Here is a 16,384-nt window from a genome sequence, read left to right as displayed (position 1 = left end):
TCCCCCGAGCAGTGGCTTCCATGCAGATGGGCTTTCTTTTCTATTATTATGAACTACGATTTTTACCTGTGTATGTACGTATTTCATTCCATTTGACTTCAGATCTCCATGCCTTAAGTCTGCTAAAAAAAAAAAAATAATTTAAACATCAAATAAACCCAATAGGATTGTTTTTGCCTCCGGTAAGAATATTATATCTCAAGGTGGCCATAGACTCAAAGATCCGCTCGTTTGGCGACATTGTCAAACGAGCGGATCTTTCCCGATATGCCACTAACAGCATGGCTATATTGGGGGTAATTCGAACGTATGGCCGAATGATCGAATTACGATGCGCCAAGGGGCTCTGACGGGTCGATCGGTTAAAAATCAAACCTTCCCGATGGATATCATGGCCAGATATCGATCGGGAAGACCCGTCGGAAGCCCCCATACACGGGCAGATAAGCTGTCAAATCGGTCCAAACGACTGATATCAGTAGCTTTATCTGCCCGTGTATGGCCACCTTTAGTTTGGAAAAATTGAGTCTAGGGGAGATGGCCTTCCCGTGAGTTTTCTGGATAACGGGTTTCTGCGTAACAGATCCTATACCTGTATTTGAATTTAATACAGGTATGGGATCTGTTTTCTAGAATGCTCAGGGATCTGGTGTTTTCTGGATAAGGAATCGTGCCGTAAATTGGATCACTGTACATTAAGACTGCTAAAAATCATTTATATATTGAATAAGGGATCCCATAGCTGTATCTTTACATTCTAGCCCATTGTACACTGACCATATTTGCTGTTCTCTGTAGGAAATCCGCACTATTCCAAAAGCTATGGAGCGAATCCGCAGCATTTACAAGTTGACTTGTCGAAAGCACAAGATGGATGCAGAGAGGAGTATTTGTAGGCAGCGCATGTCCACTGATTCCAATATGTCTATTCAAGCCACACCCGTGCGCACCAGAGTTGTGTCCAGGTAAAATCTATGCCAAAGGCTTAAAGCAACAGTGTAGCCTACAGTCAGATATTAGAGCTGCAATATTCTCCCCTACATTTTTAATATGAGATGTATTTTTATTGTATGAAACGTTATCCTATTGTTTTACTTTCACTGAAGAATTGGTATCTCCAGGTCACTAACTGTTGCCTTGGAGGCAATTGGTCTGTACTTTGTTTTTATTTCATTTTCTGTAGGCAAACCTCCATGTGCTGCTTGACACTTCTACACACTTTAATATTAAAGGAGAACTAAAGCTTATGCTTGTATGATAAACCTAATTTGCTGCTTGATTTGTGACAACCCCTAAGCTTAACGTCTCAGAACACTGAGCATGTGCATGACACTTTAAACAAAATCCAAGATGGGAAACTCCTGTAGCCAATTGAAAGGCCTGGATCGTTGCTGCTATAGAGATGCTGAACCTTTAGGCTGGTGCAATAAATTCAATATATAAAATGACATTTTAGCCATATTCAGGTTTTGGGTTTAGTTCTCCTTTAAGTGGATTGTGTGGGCTATGCAAAGGGGTTCTGCACCCAAAATCTGCTTTTTGCATTATAAAGGAAAATGTAAACTTTGTCTATATACATTTGACACATTTATAGTGGTTTTAAAGTTGGGTAACTATACAGTAGAACCCTGATTTTAACTTTTTGAGGGGGACCAGAAAAAAATAATGTAAAATCCAGGAAAATGTAAAATTGGGGAAATGAATGCATTTAAGGTTTATATATTGGGACCAAAAAAAGGTGTAAAATGAGGGGAAAAGTAAATGTAAAATTGAGGTTCCACTAAATCTGCAATTGAGAGCAGTGTGTGTTTATAGGTTTTTGTTCTCTTGAATCAGACCCAGGGCTGCAGAGAATGTAAACACACACACACAGAGCTTTTTAATAGCAACTACATTCAAGAATAACTTTAAACTGTAACTTTTAACCACTGAAAAATGTTTAATTCAGCATGGCAACATGAATCTGCAAGCAAACATTTCCAATATCCATGGATTAAACACAATATAATAATGTAACCAAGTGTAAAACGTCATTAATGACTTGCTCAGACCAACCCGGGGTTTTGTGCAGGTTGTGTACACGTTGTGTATAGGTTGTGTACTCATTGTGTATAGGTTGTGTACTCATTGTGTATAGGTTGTGTACTCATTGTGTATAGGTTGTGTACACGTTGTGTATAGGTTGTGTATGCTGCCCATGCCCATTAGGAAAACAAGACCATTTAAAGGAGAAGGAAAGCTGCAGAAGCAGTTTATTGGCAATAGATTAGAAACAATAGTGCAAACTATATCACTATTTATTATGCAGAATGCTTTACCATACCTAAGTGAAAAGCTCTAGAAGCTCTCTCTGTTTAGGATAGCAGCTGCCATATTAGCTTGATGTGACATCACTTCCTACATGAGTCTCTCATGGCTCTGGGCTCATATTACATCAGGGAGGGGAGAAGAGAGAGGAGCAAACTGAGCATGCTCAAGCCCTAGCCCTGGAGGTTTAAGCTGAAAACAGAAAGTCTGATACAGAAGTCCATGTGTACACAATAGAAGGAAAGAAATGCTGTGTTTCTTTTGACAGAGGACTCAGCATTACTTTGAGGGTTTACTGGTGTATTTATATAGACCTTTCTGATAAAGCTTACTTCATTTTAGCCTTTCCTTCTTCTTTAAGATCATTCCAACTATGAACCTTAATTTGTTGTTCTTGGTCATCACAATAGACATTTCATGAACTTGTAGTTTTGGTTTTCCTTCCACAAACAGTAACACTCGTATTCCTTTGCAGAATTAAGCCTGACTGGGTCCTGAGAAAAGACAACATGAGAGAAATTGTCGATCCCCTCAAAGCAATCCGGATGGTGATGGAGACCCTGGGGGTGCCCAGCTGACCATACAAACTACACCAATAACGAAGAGTTTATAAACAACTTTTTTTGTTACTTGTTTAAAAATATTCTTTAGTTTTTACAATAATGCTGTTTTTAATGAACAAGAATATTGTGAGTGTGTGAATGAGAAATGTCCCAGAATTTGTACCATTTGTATTTAACCCTTAGAAAATGATTTCCTTGTAAAGATGTTCCCCCGCCAGCCGACTACGCCAGTGTGTAAATACTCCTCATGTAAATAGTCCTGGAAACATGGTCGTGTCTGCTGATCTTGTACAATAAAGTACAAAGCTTGGAATCTTTTTCTGGTGCAGCTTCTGTTTATCCTCCCAAACCAGCGAATGGCGTATGAAATCCTGCAGCAGTGCAAGCGACTCTTCTCTCATGGTCCCTTATGGGCGTATTTGGACAATTTATAACATTTGTCATAAGATGTCATTCACTCTTTTCTAGTTTCCCTAACTATAACTTAATTATAAGCGCTGGTGAATCAATTTTAAAAATGCACAAGCCAGAGTGTTACACCATTATTTTTCCCCACTCTGTGAAGTCCCTTGAAATAGTCAACAGGACCAAGAAGTGTAAAAATCTGCATAGAAGCAGGTGTAGTTCAGGAGAACTGAACTTAAAGGAGAACTAAAGCTTAACTAAAGAAGTAGCTAGAAATATTGTACATTATGTTTTGGACTTCTGTACCAGCCCAAGGCAACCACAACCTTAGCAGTAAAGATATGTATCTCCAAAGATGCCCCAGTAGCTCCCCATCTTCTTTTCTGCTGATTCACTGCACATGCTTTGTGCTGCTGTCACTTACTGAGCTGAGGGACACACTCACAATATACTGTACACATAGAAAAGAAATTTTTACAATATAAGGCTGATTAGTAATTAATTACTACATGGCAGCTCGGAAACCAGTGCAACTATCAGAATATAATCAGCCCTGTAGCATCAGTTTATATTACAGGCCAATATATATATCTCTCTCTCTCTCTCTCTCTCTCTCTCTCTCTCTCTCTCTCTCTCTCTCTCTCTCTCTCTCTCTCTCTCTCTCTCTCTCTCTCTCTCTCTCTCTCTCTCTCTCTCTCTCTCTCTCTCTCTCTCTCTCTCTCTCTCTCTCTCTCTCTCTCTCTCTCTCTCTCTCTCTCTCTCTCTCTCTCTCTCTCTCTCTCTCTCTCTCTCTCTCTCTCTCTCTCTCTCTCTCTCCCTCCCCCTCCCCCTCCCTCCCTCCCTCCCTCCTTGATAATTTGCGACGACCCCCCTAAGCTTAGCTGCTCAGAGCCCACTGAGCATGTGAGTGACGCAGACACATTCCAAGATGGTGACCCCCTGTGACAAGTTTGAAGTCCTGGATCATTGCTGCTATTGACAAGCTGAAACTTTAGGCTGGTGCAATATATAAAATATGGTATTTTTAGCCATATCCAATTTTTTTTTTTTTTAAATCTTTATTCAGTTTTCAAAAGTATACAGAAAGCAAAAGAAGGCATCAAAAAGTAATAGTTGGCAGTATGACAGTTTCTGACAAATCTCAATATTGTTAAAGATGTACATCACAGTCCCAGCATATTAAATCAACATTGTACTAACACATCTGTTGCCTTGAGAAACTTCCTGTGTCAAGGAATGAGGAAGTAAATCAAGGGACAGTAAAGGTAGAAAAAGAGGAAAGAAAAGGAAGAAAGAAGGAGGAATCAATAAAGTATCTCAACTAAAATGATGAACCATCTCAGTATATTGGTATCCATGGTGGTATTCATGATGTGGATGTGACACATGTAAAGTAGTATTAAAGTTTTGGGCTGTTCTTTCTAAAGAGGTCGTCGGAACTATTATTTTGGCAGTATTAGGACACAGATGTTATACTTCAAGTCCTCTATATTGGATCCATAGGTCCCAGATCTTATGAAAAGTATCTACCTCATCATTAGCTACCATATCCATTTTTAGGGTTTAGTTCTTCTTTAAACTCACTGGGAGGTACCAAATGTTAGGCACCCCTATTGATTATAAGAGCTTGAATAATACCCTGGGAGCTGGTGCTCCTGTTGGTAGAAAACGGCACCAAGGGCACTTCTGTAGAAGCTCATCCACTGCAATCTTGTCTCTGGGCAGATACATTAGTAGTGTACAAAGCCGGCTTTTTGTGTATAAGGTTAACTTCCACTCTACTGCACAAGTGCCTGTCCGGACCGGAATGAAGGGAAGACAGAAGAGGAGGAAGTGATGATCGACTTCTATAGAAATAAAAGATAAAATGGTGCAAAGAGCCAATATAAGCCCTACCACACTGAATTAGGGTTCAATAGTAAAGGCAAAGATATTAGTGAAAAAAAGAGGATATACTCACAGTTCACCCCAGTCTATGGGTACAAGTACATGAGACATCGGCAAATATTGTGCTTTTCCACCAAAAACTTGACCAAAAGTAGTTAAAAGAACAAAAGCTTTTATTGGGACATACCAGATAAAAGCCTAATGCATTTCATGCCTGTTGGGGCACTTACTTATATCTTACATCTGTTATGTCCCAATAAATGCTTTTGTTGGTTGACTTTTTGAAAGGAAACTCACAATTTTTGCTTATGTCTTCTATAGAGATACCCCTGTCTGGTGCAGTTTTCAGCAAACAAGAGCAGCAGCACCCCCCCCCCCCCCAGTGATTATGTATTGTATTCTCCTTTAAAGGGGTGGTTCACCTTTCAGATAACTTTTAGTATGATGTGGAGAGGGATATTCTGAGACAATTTGCAATTGGTTTTCATTTTTTATTATTTAAGGTTTTGAGTTATTTAGCTTTTTATTCAGCTGCCCTTCAATTTGCATTTTAAGCAATCTGGTAGCTAGGGTCCCAATTACCCTAGCAACCATGCACGGATTTGAATAAGAGACTGGAATATGTATAGTAGAGGGCCTGAATAGAAAGATGAGTAATAAAAAGTAGCTATAACAATTAATGTGTAGCCTTACAGAGCATTTGTTTTTTAGAAGGGGTCAGCGACGCCCATTTGAAAACTGCAAAGAATCAGAAGAAAAAGGTGAACCACCCCTTTAAAGGGCATGTAAAGGCAAAAAAATAAAATCCCATTTTTACTTTCTTTAATGAAAAAGAAACCTATCTCCAATGTACTTTAATTATAAAATGTGTACCGTTTTTATAAGAAACCTGACTGTATGCAGTGAAATTTTCCCTTCATTTACTGCTGTGGATAGGAATTGTCAGATGGTCCCTAACTGCTGAGCAGGGAAACAATCATACTTATGAACAGCAGGGGGAGCCCCCGCCTTACTTCCCAGCCATGCAGAACTCAAGCAGCTTTGTTTATGACGATCCTAAGCAGCCCAGACCACACTGAGCATGTGCACAGTCTTGGTCTTGCAAATGCTAATAAACCATTAAAAAATCCAACTTTGTGCTGGATAGAGGGATTATTGGAGGGGGCCACAAGGGATTTTTTTTACTTAAAATTTTTTGGTGTTACTGTTCCTTTAAGGTGGTCATAGATACACATATTCGGTGCGTGTATGGTGGGAGACAAGCCGACCAATATTAGCAGAAGACTTGGATATTGGTCGACTCGTCTATCAGACTGGCCTGGAAAATTTTGATCGGGTGCCTTTGAAGGCCACCTGTAGCCATATTTTAGCCTCATATTCCAAGCAAACAGTTACGACCCATGTGCACCCCCCCCAAGTCACTGATTGGTTACTGCCTGGTAATCAATCAGTGGAAACCAAGAGAGCTGAAAAGCAGGAAGTAGTGTTCTGGCTATTATGTTACACATCCAGTCACTCCAGCCTTTATACATTACATTTTTGCCTAACTAACTATATTAGAAACATTTTTTATTTTGCACAGACTATCTATTTACCCAGTTTATATTTTTATACTGAACAATTCCTTTAAAGGGCATGTAAAGTCTAAAATAGAATAAGGCTAGAAATGCTGTATTTTGTATACTAAATATAAACATGAACTTACTGCACCACAAGTCTAACCAAACAAATAATTTATTCTTTCAAAGTTGGCTACAGGGGGTCACCATCTTGTAACTTTGTTAAACATCTTTGCAAGACCAATACCGTGCACATGCTCAGTGTGGTCTGGGCTGCTAAGGGATCATCATAAACAAAGCTGCTTGAGTTCTGCATGGCTGGGAAGTAAGGCGGGGGCTCCCCCTGCTGTTCATAAGTATGATTGTTTCCCTGCTCAGCAGTTAGGGACCATCTGACAATTCCTATCCACAGCAGTAAATGAAGGGAGAATTTCACTGCCTACAGTCAGGTTTCTTATAAAAACGGTACACATTTTTTAATTAAAGTATATTGGAGATAAGTTTCTTTTTCATTAAAGAAAGTAAAAATGGGATTTTATTTTTTTTGCCTTTACATGCCCTTTAAGGTTCTACACTGCCTGCACAAAGGGAGTCAGAAGACACACACATAGGATGAATAGAGTTCCCCTAGACTAGAGTATAGATAACAATAAATAGTAAAGCCAAGATGGATTGGAGACTCAACATCCCTCCATTCTATTCACCCCTGTGTCCCCAATGAAAATGATGTGGTGTTTCCTCTTGTTTTCCTTCCACTACAGTACTGATAATGTACTTGTCCTGAGATAAGGAATGAGATCAGCTGAATGAGATAAAAGACAAGCAAGCCATGAGACGACTGAGCAGAACTAAAGGTAAGACTTTTATTCAGTATTTTAAAGGAAGACATCACAGTTACAAATACTTTACAATATAAAAATTCTGTATAGAAATTAGACTTCTGTTAATATACTCAAGGGGCAAAATGTAAAGTTCATTCTCCATGTTTATTCATGGAATCACTTCAGTCGGCAGCAAGCTTGCATGCAAACAGAAAGGGGAAACAAAGAGCATATTCATCTAGTTATGGTATATCTAGTAGTGCTGTGTAGAACGGCTCTTCATTCTTACTATAAAGCCACCAGACAAATGCTCCGTGTTTAACAGACCCCATTCTACTCTATAGGGAGAGTAAGTTTGTTCCCTTTGGTACCGTTCCTATCGGTTGGTTGGGATGAGAAATGACGACTCCTGAATTCCCATTTGGTGCCACAGGAACAGGGAAAAATGGCCAAATACAAGTCCTAATGCACCAGTTGCTTCAGACCCAGCACTACTAGATACAACATGCCATGATTTCTGCTTTATACCTTACCCACACTCAACTGCCACTTACTGGTGGCCATTTATGCAGAGATCCCAAGGGAAATAGTGCAGATCCCCAGTTAAAATAATAATCACTGCAAGAGATAATCAGGCCAATTAAATATGAATGTGTGAGCGGGTCACTGGCCCGGCCTTGCCCTCTATAATGGGGTCACCAGTAAATAAGAGCAATATAGTGAATGTGGCAGACAGAATGGAGGGGAAAGTGCTGTAGCTTTCTGTCAGACACTTCCATTAAATGCAATGCAACCACTGGCCGTCCTTTTAAATGCCCATAAAATAAACGAATACACTAAAATCAGAAACAGTATAAAAATATCACTTTACAGAACAAACGACATCATCATCGAATGGTTCCCACTCTTCTCCACAAATAAGCGTTTGCTTTTCCAGTAAGTGTATGTAATGCTAAATCTATTCACTGAAAGAAAGTGGGAAGGTTTACTTATAAAACAGATGGGCTCCTTGTTCTGCACCAGCCCAACACTTTAACTTCGTACATTTAGTTATTGATAATAACCAGGCTGTAAACTTTAACAAATGAAGTGTCCTGCAAGCAAATAATCAGATCTGAGATATTTTCCCCGGCTCCTGCTGGACTTTGGACTACATCTCCCAGCATTCACTAGCAGCCCAGACGGAGGCATACAGATACTTGAGCATATAGTAAAACACTGAATAAATCATTCTTGGTCCCAGATGTCCATACAGTCATTTGTTTATTCCTTGTGTGCTCTGTATGGGTTTAAGGGTAAGTTACCCGCTCGTGTATTGCATGAGTATGTGTTCCAGTTGCTTGAGTTAAAGAGATGCTACCACTAGTAGGATGCAAACTCGCACAAGTGCAGTAACCCATAGCAACCAGCTGCATTAGGACAATCAGTTGCTGGTGTTATTACATGATACTGCAGTTGTAATATATGTTAGTAATAAGTACACACGTATGCCTGTAAAGGGGTACTATCATCCCTAGTTGCAAAATGAAGGTTTTGTCCACGGGACAAAAGCAGTGAAACCCCCCATGACATGTATGACAGCGAGCTGCATGCATGGAGCACTCACAATTGTTACTTGGAAACGCTGGAGTCGGCTTTACATGTTCCTCTGTGCTTGCGAGTATCTGCCATACAACTGAATGGCACCGATTTTAATTGTTTTGGCCTCTGCCCTTTGAACTACTGCCAATATACTTGCTCTTATAGTGAATCAGCAGCACAGGTTGCATGGGGAGGTGTATGGTGTGTGGATTCCTCCCTCAGACTAGACATCTCTCTGTCGTTTGCTACACAACATGCAGCCCCATGCTTGTCACTATCTGCTCCACTTCAGCAGAGCACCCCTTATTAGTATCCCTTCAGCTTTGTTTCAGTGGAGCTCCATACTGCAAGGCTTTGGTTACAGTTATCAGGAAGACCTGCTGAATAGAGAAGATCATCCCCGTGCAACGCAGTTATTAAAGGACCAGCAAAAGATGAAAAGTATTGATCGGCTACAAATTATACCTCTCTTGTATTTTCTGCTTTTGTACATAGACTGTGAATGAGCGATCTTTTTTTCTTCTTGTCTAAACAAAGCTCCACGCGTCCTGCTGTATTGAACGGATAATACATATTCATGAATCCCTCGGCATGCATTAAATATGTATATGCTTTCTAGGTACAGGGTTTTCAGAAATGAAGAAAACATGAAGATTGTGTGCAAATGTTTTCACTGCATTTTCCTTTTCTGCCCTTCTCCCAGCTAGAGAGTGTTTGTCTATTGTATGTCAGTGAGTGGAGGCTGCTTTAGCCAATGTATTACTGGAAGCAGCACCAATGAATATATATATGATCACACTCACACATGTGTATATATATATATATGTATATATGTATATAGATACAGGCTGCATATGGCACTCAAGCTATGATATCTTTGGACACAGAAGTGCTCTCTGCTACAAGGTTACTATCCAAGTGCCCTGGGGTTTTACACATATCAGATATTTCTTGTCACTAAACAGGGATATTTGGTGGATATGTCTATAGGTTTTTAACTGCAAGTATTACATGAGCTTCCCACTCACAGCTCTATTCTTATAGCAATGTCATCTATTTAGAAGGCATGAATTAAGTATATTCTGGTAGTATTATATTGTATAGTGATACTTAACTTCTATTAGCAACTCCCATCACCCAAATAAAAGAAGAAGAAGTAGAGATTGTATTTGCCAGCACAGGAGGGTTGTCTTGCTCTCAACTTTCCTTTGTTTTATGTACAGTATAAACACAGTCACTCCCTCCGGTATACAGAGTATAACATTGCTTACTTGTCACTCACACAACAGGAATGCTTCCAGGGAGGATAAAGGATGCAGAATTAGCAGGCAGTATTCAGAAGTTGGATTTTTTTAGTCAGGATAAAGTCCAGTTATTGTGTAGCACTAGATCTGTAGCACTAGAACAGTCTCTGATGAGTGAAATGAAGCTGAGCGACCCTTGCAAGGATTATTCCACACAACACACTAACTTTCTCCAAGACAGAATCCTTAGCGTTTGATCACAACCTGTTCGTATGCTCCAGCGCCAACCCTGGGAATGGAAACAGAAACATGAATAGGCTGATCCTCATCTGCAATCAGTATTATACAGGCCATGGGATGTTTCCAGGCTGTCTGTTTATGAGCTGCCATGTTGCTGTTTGTCCATGTATACGCTTTTGAATTAACATTTGAAAACCAAGGGGCAGATCTATCAAGGGTCAAATTGACAATTTGAATTTTCGATTTTTTTTCTTTATGTTCAAAACTGTCAAATTCGACTTGCGAGTTATTCAACTTTGATTTGAGTTTTTAAAAACATTAGAATTTTGATTTTCGAGATTTATCATACTCTGGTACTGTAAGAACTCGAATACGACTATTCGCCACCTAAAACCTGCCAAATTGCTGTTTAAGTCAATGGGAGAGGTCCAGGGATCAATTAGGAGTTGTTTGCAGCCTGACAATCCAGTTCGAATTTATGGGACTTTAGGGGAGTTTTTAAAAACTCAAATAAATTCGACCTACTCGAAAATAAGAGTAGCTGCCTGCTTGGCCCTGCAAACATAGATACATTGCACTGGGACTGACAAAGATTTTTTGACCTGGCTGATCAATTTTCTGACAGATGTCGGCCGAAAAATCGTAAGATGTACGATCGTTGGAATCCCACTAACCGCACGATAATTTCGAAGGATTGGTCGGGCTTCCCTAAAATCGGTCGTTCGGCAAGAAGAATCGTCGCGTCTATGGGGAGCTTAAGAGGCACATTTGTCAAGGTTCGAATTTATGAACTTTTTTAAAAACTCCCATAAACTCCCATAAATTTGAAATTAGACCATTTGAAATGTATTAATAAAATCTAATTTTCTCAGCTCAGACGAATTGAATTGACCTGAAAACTCGAATCGAAAACGTAGTAATGACATTAGCAGTCTTGCCTGTAAGCTTCCAGTAAAGCTGCACTATCTATAAAGGGACACTGGGGGTTATTAAGCAATGTGTAAGGAGCAAGTGCACTAAGCAGCGCAAAAGAACACTGATCAGATTCTGAGACCACTCCCTGACTTAGTACATAGTTAGAAGGAAGGAATCCAGTGTAGCTGAATACAGACAGCACCATATTTATCTGAAAAAGACAGCTAACAAGGGCCCTCACCTGTGGGTGCACATGGCAGGTACAGGGTGCAAAGTGCAAAAAACACAGCAGTTTGCATTGGATTTTGCACATTACACTCTTCCCAACATTAGTAAATGACTCCTACTATTTCTAAAATGCTTTTGAATTTACATTTGAAAACCAAGGCGCAGATCTATCAAGGGTCGAATTGAAATTTTTTTTTTTATGTTGACAACTGTCAAATTCGACTAAGGAGTTACTCAACTTCGATTCGAGTTTTTAAAAAAATTAGACTTAGATTTTCGAGATTTATCATACTCTGGCCCTTTAACAACTGGAAAAAAGAAAAAACTCAAATCAAGTTTTTTTTTATTCTAATCGAGTATTTCCAATTTGAATCGAATTTGAATCGAGTTTTCAGGACGATTTGTCGGAGCTGAGAAAATTAGATTTAATCAATACATTTCGAATGGTCAAATTTAGGGGAGTTGTCACATTTATCAAGGGTCAGATTTCGAATTCATGTGAGTTTTTATAAACTCCCATAGATTTAAAATTAGACCATTCGAAATGTATTAATAAAATCCAATTTTCTCAGCTCGGACTAATTGAATCGACCTGAAAACTCGAAACGGATTTGATTCAAATTAGAAATACTTGATTAGAATAAAAAAAAACTTGTTTCGAGTTTGAGTTTTTTCTTTTTTCGACTTCTTAAATGGCCAGAGTATGATAAATCTCGAAATTCGAATTAAAACTCGAATCGAGCTTGGATAATTCACAGTTCGAATTTCAGAGTTTTGGCCAAATTTTTTTTTGAAAATTTGAATTCAAAATTTTTAATTTGACCCATTGTAAATATGGCCCTTAGTGTATTCTTATTATACTTTTTACAAATAAAAATTGAGAGACTGTTTATTTTTCTATTTACTTTTAGCTCTGTGAATCATCCTGGCCTATTGGATCACTGTCATAACATACGTCAGTCACAAATACGTGCAAGTCTGTACCATACACCAGTGAACTTTGGATGGAGTGTAGCATGTTACATACTGAAGACCATAGCGAGGATTCTTTGGAATGTTGTGATGTCATGGTAACTATTGTACAAATATATGCAGATATACAAGCAAAGCTTATCCTTGTCACATCCGCTTAACATGAATGTGAATCACAATATACAAATGTACTGATAATATTTCTTCAGAAAATGAAACACTATCTGGGGGGCCAGAGTATTATAAATCTAGAAAATCTAATTCTGATTTTTTTAAAAACTCGAATCGAAGTTGAATAACTCCCTAGTCGAATTTGACAGTTTTCAACATAAAAAAAAATGATCTAAGATGTAAATGGTGAGTCCAGAAGTTTAATGTGAGTTTGGATATGGTATTCCTGTGTCACTTCATCAGAATGTGTCTGACTACTTGCTTGTCTCTTGCAGATCCCCTCGTAAATGACTTTGACACTTACACATAGATTGATATTCCTTTTTGTTGGTCATTTAACCTATGAGCTGAATGTTGAGAACACCACAGCTTCATTGTAATCAGCTTGAAAAAAGGAACTAAAATGTTCTGAAAACCTGCTATGATTATATTAGTTAGCCAATAAATGCAAACGACTACTTACTATACCTTGTAGCAAGTGTAAAGCTTTAGGGTGGTGGCACACGTGAAGATTCGGGGGAGATTAGTTGCCCAGCGACAAATCTTCTCTTCTTCGGGCGACTAATCTCCCCAAATGCCTTCCCCTCGGCAAGATTATGAATCGCCGGTAGGATGGCATACGAATTGCTTTGGATTTGTGAAGTCGCCTGAAGTTTCCTCGTGAGGCAACCTTGGAAACGTATTTGGGTAGAAGAGAAGATTTGTCGCTGGGCGACTAATCTCCCCTGAATCTTCAAGTGTGCTACCTCCCTTAATGGATTCTATATGTGTGGCAACAAAAAGAAAACGTAGTCATTTGTAAGCCTCTCACATATTCAAACATAATAAAAAGTGGAATACATATATAGGGGCATAATTATCAAGGGTAGAATTTCGAATTGAAAAAGACCAACCGAAATCAAGTTGAAGTTTTTTTTTGTCAAATAGGTCAGTTTTCGATCGAATAGGTCCGTATTTGGCCTAATTCGAATCGTATTTGGACTATTCCCTGGTCAAAGTACACAAAAAATAGCTTGAAATTCGATTTTTCTTTTTTAATTCAAAAAATTCACCTTGACCTTTGATAAATCTGCCCCATAATATATGTAAATGTGATGCTGAACACTGTTCTAACAAAGAGACAATGCTTTCCCAGTATCCCACTTACCTGTTGTGTCGGTGATGACTTCCAAGCGCTGTACATCCACCAGGGCCGACAAACAAGCGCAGACCTTCCTCTAAAGAAAGATTCAAAAAGAGTAATTTTACTTTTTATAACAAACAGGTGACTTCCCCCAGCTGAAAGCATGAACTAGGGCAATGGCATGCACAGGATGTTGTAGTTGTGTCAGTTTAAAAAAGAAATTGTCAGGAATTGACTCATTCAGGAGGAAGCTGCGCAGCATGAACCAGCGCAAAAGGAAATGACACGAGAAAATGAGCAGTAATTTGCTGCAGTTGCATTTCTTAATTGAAATTATGGAAGCAACTGCCACATGACACTGTTCTTTGGGCAGGGCTTTTTTATTGCTCCAATCTAAGGGAAATCCACAGCTCTCAGAGCAACTGAACTAAAGAATAGTGGATTCCCTTTACTGAGCAGAGACATAGTGTAAAGCCCTGCTGTCTGGTGTAAACAGGTCTGCCCTGTCCAGGTATGGGACCTATTATCCAGAATGCTCGGGCCTGGGGCTTTCTGGATAACGGATCTTATCCATAATTTGGATCTTTATATTTTAATATACTAGAAAATCTGGTAAACATTAAATAAACCCAATAGGTTGGTTTTGCTTCCAATAAGGATTAATTATATCTTAGTCTGGATCAAGTACAAGGTACCGTTTTATTATTACAGAGAAAAGTAATCATTTTTAAAATTTCGATTATTTGGATAATATGGAGTCTATGGAAGATGGCCATTCCAGAACTTTCTGGATAATGGGTTTCTGGATAATTGGATCCCATACCTGTACTCCCTGGTGTCAGGCCCACAACTGCCACAGGGGCTGCTGTAAGATGCCACAGACAACCACCATTTGGAGCTGTTGTTTGGGCCTCTGTGTAGTTGAAATGCAAGAACTATTTAGAATCTTTGTCCAGATATGGCCGCAGGTAGAAAGAGTGGAAAAGCAAAGCTGCCTGTAAGGGCTCCAACTAAAGGTCGACCTGAGGTGGAGGGGAGCATTGATACATTATGTTTTTTAAGATATCTGAGGAATGACTGGAACAACTGTGAAAGTATTGCCACTATTAAAGGAACAGTTCAGTGTAAAAACTGTGTAAATAGATAGACTGTGCAAAATAAACAATGTTTCTAATATAGTTAGTTAGCCAAATATGTAATGTATAAAGGCTGGAGTGACTGGAATGTCTAACATAATACCCAGAACACTACTTCCTGCTTTTCAGCTCTCTGACTCTGAGTGACCTTTAGGGAGGCCACATGGGACATATCTGTTCAGTGAGTTTGCAATAGATCCTCAGCATTCAGCTCAGATTCAAAAGCAACAGATATGACCCATGTAACCCCCCTCAAGTCTCTAACTGGTTACTACCTGGTAACCAGTCAGTGTAAACAAAGAGAGCTGCAAAGCAGGAAGTAGTGTTCTGGCTATTATGTTACACATCCAATCACTCCAGCCTTTATACATTACATTTTTGCCTAACTATTTATTTACCCAGTTTTAAGCAGGTTTCAAATACTATATGCAAAAAATGGCCAGACTGAAATCTTGATTTTAAGTACCCTGGATTTATGTTTTCCGACATTTTACATTCTTTATTTGTGGTCCCACCAATTAATAATGCATTTCAATGGGCGCATTTCTCTGATTAGTAATGTTTTCCCGGATTTTACATAAAAATTTTGCCTGGATGTTCCCAAAAACTGCTTTTCCCCCCCCCTCTATTAATGTTAATGTGAAATAAAGGTTTAAAATACTTAACAATATGTACATTTTGCCATGGTTCTGCCTGTAAATTCCAATGAGTCTGCCCCTTATACAGTCCTGCACCAATCACTTATTGTTTTAGGTTGTGTATGTGACTGACAGAGAGGCCTTGCACATGCCCCTCCCCCATAGTGTAACATTAATGCTGCAATGCCTTGTTATTAACACAGTAAATATTGTATCTTAAAGTTAAACTGACTCCTGTGCTTATATCATTTCAGTAATTGAAGAAAAAGTTACTTTAAAGGGGTTGTTCACCTTCCAAACACTTTTTTCAGTTCAGCTGTTTTCAGATTGTTCCCTAGAAATAAAGACTTTTTTTCAATCACTTTCCATTATTTATTTTTTTACTGTTTTAACAAAATCTAAGTTTAAAGTTGAATGTTTGTTTCTCTGGTGTTTGAGTCTGGCAGCTCAGAAATTCAGGTGCAGATTCTAAACTGTTACAATTTTGCAACATTTATTTGATACATTTCTCAGTAGCATCTCTGGAATATTAGTAAGTATTTTATCAATTCTAACAGGTAATGAAACCTAGAAATTCTGCTCAGCAGGGACAAA

At 38.9% G+C, this 16,384-nt stretch overlaps 2 protein-coding genes across 6 annotated transcripts in view; one reads left to right on the top strand and one right to left on the bottom strand.

Moving 5' to 3' along the window:
* Nucleotides 1-3,187, top strand: part of LOC108714434 (abnormal spindle-like microcephaly-associated protein homolog) — a 41,176-nt gene extending 37,989 nt beyond the window's left edge. For all 4 annotated transcript variants that reach the window (XM_018258652.2, XM_018258655.2, XM_018258654.2 and 1 more), the window contains exons 27-28: nucleotides 799-965; nucleotides 2,783-3,187. In XM_018258652.2, the coding sequence (XP_018114141.1) occupies nucleotides 799-965; nucleotides 2,783-2,885 (270 nt within the window). In that variant the 3' untranslated portion in view covers nucleotides 2,886-3,187. The remainder of the gene's footprint in view (nucleotides 1-798; nucleotides 966-2,782) is intronic.
* Nucleotides 3,188-7,570: 4,383 nt separating this feature from the next.
* The window catches only part of fam102b.L (family with sequence similarity 102 member B L homeolog), a 38,066-nt gene continuing 29,252 nt past the window's right edge, over nucleotides 7,571-16,384 (bottom strand). For both annotated transcript variants that reach the window (XM_018258650.2, XM_041590586.1), the window contains 2 exons: nucleotides 14,041-14,110; nucleotides 7,571-10,656 (listed from right to left, as the gene is read on the bottom strand). In XM_018258650.2, the coding sequence (XP_018114139.1) occupies nucleotides 10,614-10,656; nucleotides 14,041-14,110 (113 nt within the window). In that variant the 3' untranslated portion in view covers nucleotides 7,571-10,613. The remainder of the gene's footprint in view (nucleotides 10,657-14,040; nucleotides 14,111-16,384) is intronic.

This window comes from Xenopus laevis, chromosome 4L, assembly GCF_017654675.1.
Source record: "Xenopus laevis strain J_2021 chromosome 4L, Xenopus_laevis_v10.1, whole genome shotgun sequence".
In the NCBI taxonomy this organism is placed as follows: Eukaryota; Metazoa; Chordata; class Amphibia; order Anura; family Pipidae; genus Xenopus; species Xenopus laevis.
This window is presented reverse-complemented; position numbering and strand designations above follow the sequence as displayed.